An 8,471-nucleotide genomic window follows, 5' to 3' on the forward strand; every position below is an offset into this window, starting at 1 on the left:
AATATAAACAGATTAAGAACCTAAGTTTGCATCCTTCGAAATCTGTGGGAAATCCATGGGAATTCTATCACTATGGGTAGTCTGATACAACTCATAAATATCAATGAGTAATGAAAACCAAAGCCAGAAACCTCAACAATAGACTAATTACAAAAACCTGATTAGCTTTCCTGATTAATTGAAAATAAATGAGCAAGCTCCCTGTGCATTTTCAAGACTGAATAAGCCATGTGCACTTGGAGGTAGGTAACTACTCCTTGTTGGAAAACTAATTTACTAAAATGGTAGGTTTTTAATCAGTGAAACTTTGCTATTTCTCAGAAAATAGCATCATCTTGCATTCAGTCATTGTGAAACTGGGGCTCAGATTTTCATTCTAGAGTCTCACAAGTCCTCTTAGACAAGGATAACCTAAAGCTGTAAGTGGAGCAATAGTCAAATATTTTTCACTCAATTTCTTTACACTATTTCAATCTGTCTTGTTAGTAAAACAGGGAGTGATTTTTGGTTTAAAAATGTTTGCCACATGTCCATACCACAATTTCTACAAAGGAAACTGGGTCAATTCTCCCTGTATTTAATCCTGCCCCTTAAATGGTGTTGATAGCTTTAAAGACTACTTTTATGTATTTATTTTGGTGGGCTGTTGTGTTATTTTTGTGGATGGTTGTTTTCAAAATATTTGTTATTTTCTCTCTAGAGATGGAAAGGAATAGAAATACTTTTCTTTTTAAAAACATTCATCAATATATTCCTCTTAATAATAAAGAAATGAAAATCTGTGTATTTCATCTGAGGACTGGTATCTAATATTAAACAGTAAAAGAATCATCTTGTTTACAGAACTTTCACAATGCTTAACACGTTTACTAGTGATTAACGTGCCTCACTGGCCAAGCTGAGTTCATTTGCCAATCTCTGAAGTTACATGTTAAACAATCCACACACAGGGAGAAATACATTACTATTAATGCAAACATAGCCATGCATTACAGACACAAAAGTGTTATCACGTCTATCATAGTTTCAGACACACCATTTATCTATCCTGCACATGTGGCTTATTAGCAAGATTGTTAGATTTTCTTGAATCATGGTCAGGAACAGTGTTCCTTATAAGCTGAGTGCTTTGACGGTCTCCTAAGAGAGATTCAGGTGCTGCTCAGCAAATTAGCAGAGCACCCACAGCCATCAGTCTGTGTTTCTATTAGTGGTACACAACCACACATGCCTTGGTGCATGTAACAACATTTATTCTGCGCATGGATGAAAAAATTTAGAGGGAACATCCGTAAGGAATCTCAAGGATGCTATGTAACTTATTTTCAAGCCTGTATTTGCAAATGTGGCATGTTGTTGGGTAGATATACTTTAAACAGTACAATCCCTTAGGATTGTATGCCAGGCTTTATTAATTTGCATATATACAATTTCCCTCATGACAGCATCATTTATAGGCCTGGGACAGATCATAATATCTGTTCCAATATTAGCTCACTCTAGGGGCCTGATTGTGCTCTCAGTTGAACCACTTTTATACAGGTTGTAAATCTACTGATGCCTGAGTTACACTCAAGTGAGTAAGAGCAATATCAGGTGCTGGTATCTATTGCTAGGGAACCCTCCAAGGAAGATTTATGCTTTTTCAGCTCGCTCTCTATGGCTTATTCAGATCTGGGCTTGGACTAATCTCAAAGCCACAATCTGACATGATAGAAACTTCTTGGGTGGTCCCTCTGGATATTTTCTCCCTTTTTCTTGTCCAGATTTTGCATTCAGCAACAGCAGAGATTAGCCGTGTCAGTACTCTCATTGATTCTGAGTCACTCGTGAAGCATGGAGATGTCACCATTGAGAAGCCCTATGATTACTGTGACTCAGAGGTGGTTAGGCTGTCACCAATACATACTCAGCAGGATGTGGAAACTGCTCTCCAGGCTTTGGGCTTCCCTATCTCTACTATGTGAAGTCCAGAAGGTCAACTGCTTTGTAATTATCTCGGAGTAATAAAGCAAGCGGGGTTGCTCTGTATTCAGAAATGCCTCTTGACACCCACCTCCAACTTTTTTCTCACAGATTACCCCGGTTCAGGGATGATCTGTGACAAATGAAGCAAGAGGGCAGACATCTGAAGTGCCAATAATGGAAGTCTTACACCAAAGCTGGTTGGTTCCCAAGTACAGATTTTTAAGAACTTTGTTGCAGTGGCTCTGGGTGGAAGGGGAAACCAACAAAGATCTTTTCCACTGCAAAATATCACTCAGCAAGTTTATTTTAATTGGTATATAATTGAGGATTATCAGGCTATTTCTGCTTAGTAGGTGGTCTAAAATCTTCCCATTGAGAGGAATATTTTGGACGACAAGACTGATCATGTTAGGGATGGGCTTCCTTCTTCAGTAGTCACATTCCAAACTCTTGTCTGCTCTACTAGAGTTTCAGCCATTGATGCTCCTTAGGCACTAGAGTTATTGCGAGAACTTCATCCCACAACCTGTGCTTTGGATCCAGGGGATCCATGTCTTTTCTGACTGCTAAAAGCCAGTAGAGAAGTACCAGGTCCCTTATGTGTGCAGATTATCAAGACCTCTTATAGAGAGGGCAGCCTGCCTATGACTCACCCAAAAGAAGCTCAAGTGTAGTGACTTTGTGGGCAAGCTGCAAAAGACAGCTGTTTGAGAGGCCATCTAGAGAAGACCTCCCACAGTGATGCACAGGACCGGTGGTTGGCTGTCTGGTCAACCAAAGTCCTATAGAACGATTCAGTTTTGCTGAGGTTAAAATAATTGTATTTATTTCATGATTAATTACAGAAGGATGCCTATAGCCTGCGATGGGCATCTTTATTAATTTTAAACTACAGTATATACATAAATATTACTATATTAGAATTAAGAAAAAAAATAGAGCCAAAGACTGAGCTATACGTGGGTCACTCTCAAAGGCTCATCAAGGAGCTACACAGAATGTTCCCTCTAAATTCTCCAGGGGACCCAGCCAGCTGAGGCAGTGAGCAACCAATCTCAGGAGCCTGGATTACCTCTCACTTCGGCCAGTGTCAATCAGGAATAACTCCATGGAAGTTAATGTCCCTTCCCCAGAGTAGATCCTTTACAAAATGGCAAAGGGGATTCATCTCTGAGCTAAAAGCAAGGGAGCTGATATGGTAGGGCAGAGAGGGATGAATTGCACCAATCACAAGGGAGGTGCAGAGTTAGCTACACCAGTTTCATACCCAAATCCTGGGCATCAGAACTCCCAGCACAGGGCATTCCTTCACTCTGTTTCTCACTAGGGTTGCCAGACAGTTTAACAAAAAATACCGAACAACACCCCTCCCCCCAAAAAATGAGAAAAATTCTGTTGAGGAAAAAAGGGAGGGGGGCAAAGTTGTTGTGCAAAGGAAAAAAGGACCTTGAGAGTTGTTAAACCAAAAACAAACAAACAAACCAAAAAAAACAAACAAGAGAACAGCGTGATCCCTTTAAAAAATGCTTTGCTTTTGAGGTGTCTTGGCCCTAACAGGCTGCCGGCAGCCACCCACCATCTTGCCTCCCTGCACCAGGCCAGACAGCTCCCCTGCAGAACCTAGGATTTTCGCCTCCTGGCCAGGAAAAAACTAGAAAATACTGAACATTTTAGGTGTCTGGTATTTTCTGAATTTTTTTACCGGACAGGAGGCGAAAATACCAGACTGTCTGGTTCCACACCGAACACCTGGCAACCCTATTTCTCATTGCTGCGATGACCACTGGGGCTGATCTGGTTCCACCCATCTGCCCCGGAATAGCGGACACGCAAAGTGTTCAGCTGAATTCTCCCTACAGAGGGAGAAGCATGTCCCAAGACTTGACCTTGCATACTCCCCAAGAGATTGTTCTCTGTGGCCAATAGACTGTCAGCCATGCAGCATCTTCCTGCATGTGTAAGTGCTTGAGATAGAAAGGAAAGCCTCATGAAACAGCAATATTTGGATAACCAAAGTTTTTATTATAATAAATAACAATGAAAGAGATCTCAAATAAGCAGCTCCTTCAAATGTATCATTCTATAAATATTATAGTAACAGTGTACACTAGACCATATTTCATGTAAAAAGGCTCATACATTTTCATAAATAACGTCACACTATTATTTATATAAATAAATGCACTCTATAATTATTGCCATTCAATAAATTAGCATTAAATATTAAAATATTGTCAATACTTTTTTGCTAAAAGCACCAGAAATACTTGTTTTCTAGAAAAGGATAAATGTAATAAAAAGATAGCAACATTTCCTAGGAAAATGTTCAAGTTAAAGACAATGGGACAGATGCAAGCATGCATCACTGCATAGCTTTCAAAATATCCACTTGTGCTTGTGCACATAGACTCCAATCAACAAAATGAATAAGAATCTGCTTAAATTCCATTTACTTCAAAGGGACTTAACTATGCTTTTTAGTTAACTATACTTTGTTGAATGGGAGCCATAATGGAGTTTTCTTTTTCAAGATACATCCTATGTAACTTGCCCATATTAAAATATGGCCTGTGGTATATGGCACAGTTATATAACTAACATTCCTATGCGTGTGTCTTCTGAATAGATAAATGATTTGCACCATAGTGGTTTCCTGGAGGTTCTTTCAGTTTTTCTTCTTGTTTCCTCCCTTAGCAGTAACTGTTCTCTTCGGTGCTTCAGTGCATGCATTTTCCATGTAATCAAAGAGCAAATCCAGCTCCCCGATTGCTTTGTTCTTTCCACTCTGTCCCAACTATATATATAGAAAAAAAAATCTTTAATGTCTCATTATGTCACCAAGGATCAAGATCAGAATACAGTATTTGTATAGAAATAGGGCTAAATCCTGCTCCTTTTATTCTTACAAATAATTCTGTTAATGTCAGCTGACCTCAAGATGGAAACTACCTAATCCAAACCATGCCAATGCTGGATTGTTTTCTACAGGCTATATTCTTTTGTCCAGTTACATTTTAAATTATTCTAGGGATGTATCAAGTGAACACAAAAATCACACAACATATAACAGTACTAAGGTTTGGTTTACAGTGCTTTTAATATGACATCTGAGGAAATCATCCCTAACTGCGCCAAGAAGTCCAGCCTACAGTCTCTTTCCGATAAAAGATCACATTGTGCACTAGAGTAGCCATGTCACAACTGGTGGAGGAAGTTCTTAAGTTTTAAACCTCCATTTATTTTCTTTTAGAGTTAAAAATTGCAATCACTTATCTGTAACATTAAATAATTGCAAATGGTGATATCTCTATTACAGTTTTCATATTATTACAAGCTCAGTTTGGCCAATATAGAATATATGGTGCATGTTACCATTAAGAGGGACACACTTTCATTGCAGCATTAACAAACACAGGTCCCAATCCTGCCAGTGCTGATGCACATGAGTATTTTTTATGCAAGTAAGCAATCTCCTAACATCAGTGGAATATTCACATGCAGGATTAGGGCTACAGATAAGACAGTTTCTCCATGCCAAAACTCTTACAATCTAAATAAACAAGACAAAGGAGAAACAAAAGTGTCCCTAGTCCGCCTATCTCCACTGCAGCCTTCACCCCTTAAATAATCTCTGCTCTCGTTAGAACAGTGTTTCTTAAACTGTGTTTCATGTTCCAGTGTGACACGAGGCAGTCGGATGTGTTCCGCGAAGAACAACAGAATCCTCGGTGTTCCTCATAAAAAAAATTGTTCTTTGGTGTTCCTCGGTCTTAAGAAGTTTAAGAAACACTGCTTTAGAACATTAGCTTCTCAGCTATATTTTTTTTTGCGGGGGGGGGGGGGGGGACAGGGACGTTAGTTATTTTTTGTTTTGTTTTGAGTTTGGGGTTTTTTTGCTGCATTAAACTGATAGTTTTGCATTACACATGAGCCAACTGAAATGTTTTTGCTTATACAACATTTGTCATAGCTGATAATGGGCCTGATCCAAAGTCTTTTGGAGTCAACAGAAAGACCCCAACTGGCTTCAGTGGGTTTTGGCTCAATCTCAGCAGTGCTACTGGAACAACAATGAAAAATTATGACCTGGCCAATTAGGCCAGTTCATTAATCTGTTAGCCTTAAATTCAGCAAGTATGTCATTTGTAATAGCTACTTGGGGGCCTGGCACTAGTCTTGTTAAAACAAACATACCTGTTTGATTTTGTCTCTCATTTGTTCCAGGTTCCTTTCAATATGTTCTCTGTGTCCTGAAAATTTCTGCAAAACAAAAGCCCATGATTTGGTTGGTGAATGTGCGACAGTGCGGTTTTTCTGTTTCACACCTTTCTATTAATGTACTGTATTTGATTTCACAACCCTAAATTTGGGTATCTTGATCTGAGGTTTCCTTTGATTTCAGCACCCAGTGAGTGGTCACCTTGCCACTGCAGCACACTGCCATGGTTACACTTGAAATTCATAAGCCAGCTGAGAGCAGAAGAAAGGATGGGAACCAGAAGAGAGAAGATGCAGGAGAAGTAGGGGAGGAGGAACAGGCAGGGTTTATAGAAATGTGCCATACTTACACAGCCACTTAGTTCTGTGGTCAGTGCTGCTAAGAACTGGGCCACCTCATGGATGTGTGGATAATAGTTCTTAGGCGCAGGGAGAAGTACTTCATCCACTATGATCTTCACTACCTTCTTCATCACATAGCAGCGATTAGTCTCCTGCAAAACACAAAGTAGGAGGGTCACACCAAATAATAATACACCAATCAATGCTGCTTAGGCAGCTGGCTCCCTGCAGCATATGTAAAGCTCACCTGGACGTTAATGTACAGCTGCTGTCCAATTAGCCTGTTGTCTGTGTCTTGGTCCGAGAGCCTAGCCTGCAAGGCAGAAAGGAAGTGTCAGAGGGAGATAGGAGACCTAATTTTTTTTAGAAAATGGACAGTATTCTACAGCCATAGTGCAGGACACTACAATTGACACCCTGCTTTGAGCAATAGCTGCAAGCATTGGGGATTATACCTCAGAGGGGACCCAGAGGGAGAGGGAGAAGGCTGAGCCTACTGAGGAGAATCAGAAGAGGTTAAACTCTAACAAGGAGCTTGCTAGTTATTTCTAGAGGTCTGCCCGTGCCCAGCAGTGAATGAGGCAAGGGAGAGAGAAATGAAAATTCTTGTTTCAAAATTTGCCAGCCCAGGGAAAACAAAAGAAGTTTAGTAGAGCGCACAATAGTGCATTAGAAATGAGCAGTGCTTCACCGATGGGTTATCCCTCCACAGACTGCTGAGGGATTTGCAGTGGGTTTTGGTTTCACATAGCGATGTACTTAGCCCTAAGCATATTCTACCCCCCCCCCTCTGAAAACATCACTGCAGCATGAGTACATGTCCATGTAGGTCGAGGGAAGGGAACAGAAAGAAAGTGGAATATGGAAGAGGAGACCCATGGCAACAGAGAGGAGAAAGGGCACCGTAATAGATAGATTACTATACCAGTTTGGCCAACGTGTAGGTGCGATTCCTGATGTAGGCCTGCTGGAAGTTGATCTTTCTGAGTCTGCAGGAGTCACTGGCAGGAGCAACTCCTGCTCTTTTTGAAGGCATGGGGAGGGCCAAGAGAAGGAGAGGGAGACAGCAGCAGCAGAAAAAGATCCATGCCAGGGAGCACCTCATCCAGTTCTGTAGGGACATCATGGTTCAAAATCCAAGTAGTTAGTTCAGCTGGGCCGCAGCTACAGAACTCTGCACTGATGAGAAAGAGAGACAGCCATCGTCAAAGAAAGAGCGAGAGAGACTGAGTAAGACAAAGCAAGAAAGGCAGGTAGACTTCAAATCTTACCTTTGCCGCGATTCTAGTTGTGCTGTGCAGGAGTCTAGGTGCATCTTATATAGACCCACCAGCATCTTTTTCCTGGGTGTCTGCTCGTGAATTAAAGATGACATCAGCAAGTCTCTTACTTTCCAGCATCCTCTTCTGAGAACAACCACCACCAAAACCCACACAGAACACAACCACAAGGGCTTTGCACTCTTCCGTTTCTTATAAAAAGTAACCCCATCTTTAATGTTGGGTTAGGCAGGGGCTTTTCCTGCGAATTGTTGAATTTACACAGATGTGAACCCTGGATGTTTTTTTGAAAAAATATTTATTGTAAAGTTGGCAAGTTTTGTGACCTGTCTTGATCATAAAGCCTCAGTTCACACCACAGATCAATTTTAAGCTTGATTCAATTTTGTAAACACTTTCTATATTTATACTTATTAATTATTTGTATTACTGCAGCACCAAGAGACATTAGTGGAGACAGGGGCCCCATTGTGCTAGGTGCTGTACAAATACACATAGTCAGATGCTGTCTCTGCACCCAAAAGCTGGGGTTCATGCATCTGCCTGGAGTCCTACTGACATCAATGGAGTTTTGCCTATGTCCCAAGGCAAAACTCTTTGAAAGATCAGAGTCTAAATATGACCAATACAGTAAGATTTCATTTATCAGACCTCTACATGTCC

The 8,471-nt window shown here is 40.7% G+C and overlaps 1 protein-coding gene across 1 annotated transcript; it reads right to left on the reverse strand.

The window, feature by feature from the left end:
- Positions 1-4,540: 4,540 nt before the first annotated feature.
- Positions 4,541-8,072, reverse strand: IL22 (interleukin 22). The gene is made up of 5 exons (XM_006121602.4): positions 7,454-8,072; positions 6,776-6,841; positions 6,537-6,680; positions 6,163-6,228; positions 4,541-4,762 (listed from the first exon to the last, which is right to left on the reverse strand). Exons 1-5 carry the CDS (start codon positions 7,652-7,654, stop codon positions 4,634-4,636), a joined length of 606 nt encoding a protein of 201 aa, XP_006121664.2. The 5' UTR covers positions 7,655-8,072; the 3' UTR covers positions 4,541-4,633.
- Positions 8,073-8,471: the final 399 nt, after the last annotated feature.

The sequence above is a fragment of the Pelodiscus sinensis genome, chromosome 1 (assembly GCF_049634645.1).
Source record: "Pelodiscus sinensis isolate JC-2024 chromosome 1, ASM4963464v1, whole genome shotgun sequence".
In the NCBI taxonomy this organism is placed as follows: domain Eukaryota; kingdom Metazoa; phylum Chordata; order Testudines; family Trionychidae; genus Pelodiscus; species Pelodiscus sinensis.

Excerpts from the sequence above, each read along its gene's own strand:
- IL22 (XM_006121602.4), bottom strand. The coding sequence starts at position 7,654 with ATGATGTCCCTACAGAACTGGATGAGGTGCTCCCTGGCATGGATCTTT. Across the intron at positions 6,842-7,453 it reads CCTACACGTTGGCCAAACTG|GCTAGGCTCTCGGACCAAGA; the intron begins GTATAGTAATCT and ends TCTGCCTTGCAG. Across the intron at positions 4,763-6,162 it reads TGAGAGACAAAATCAAACAG|TTGGGACAGAGTGGAAAGAA; the intron begins GTATGTTTGTTT and ends CTATATATATAG.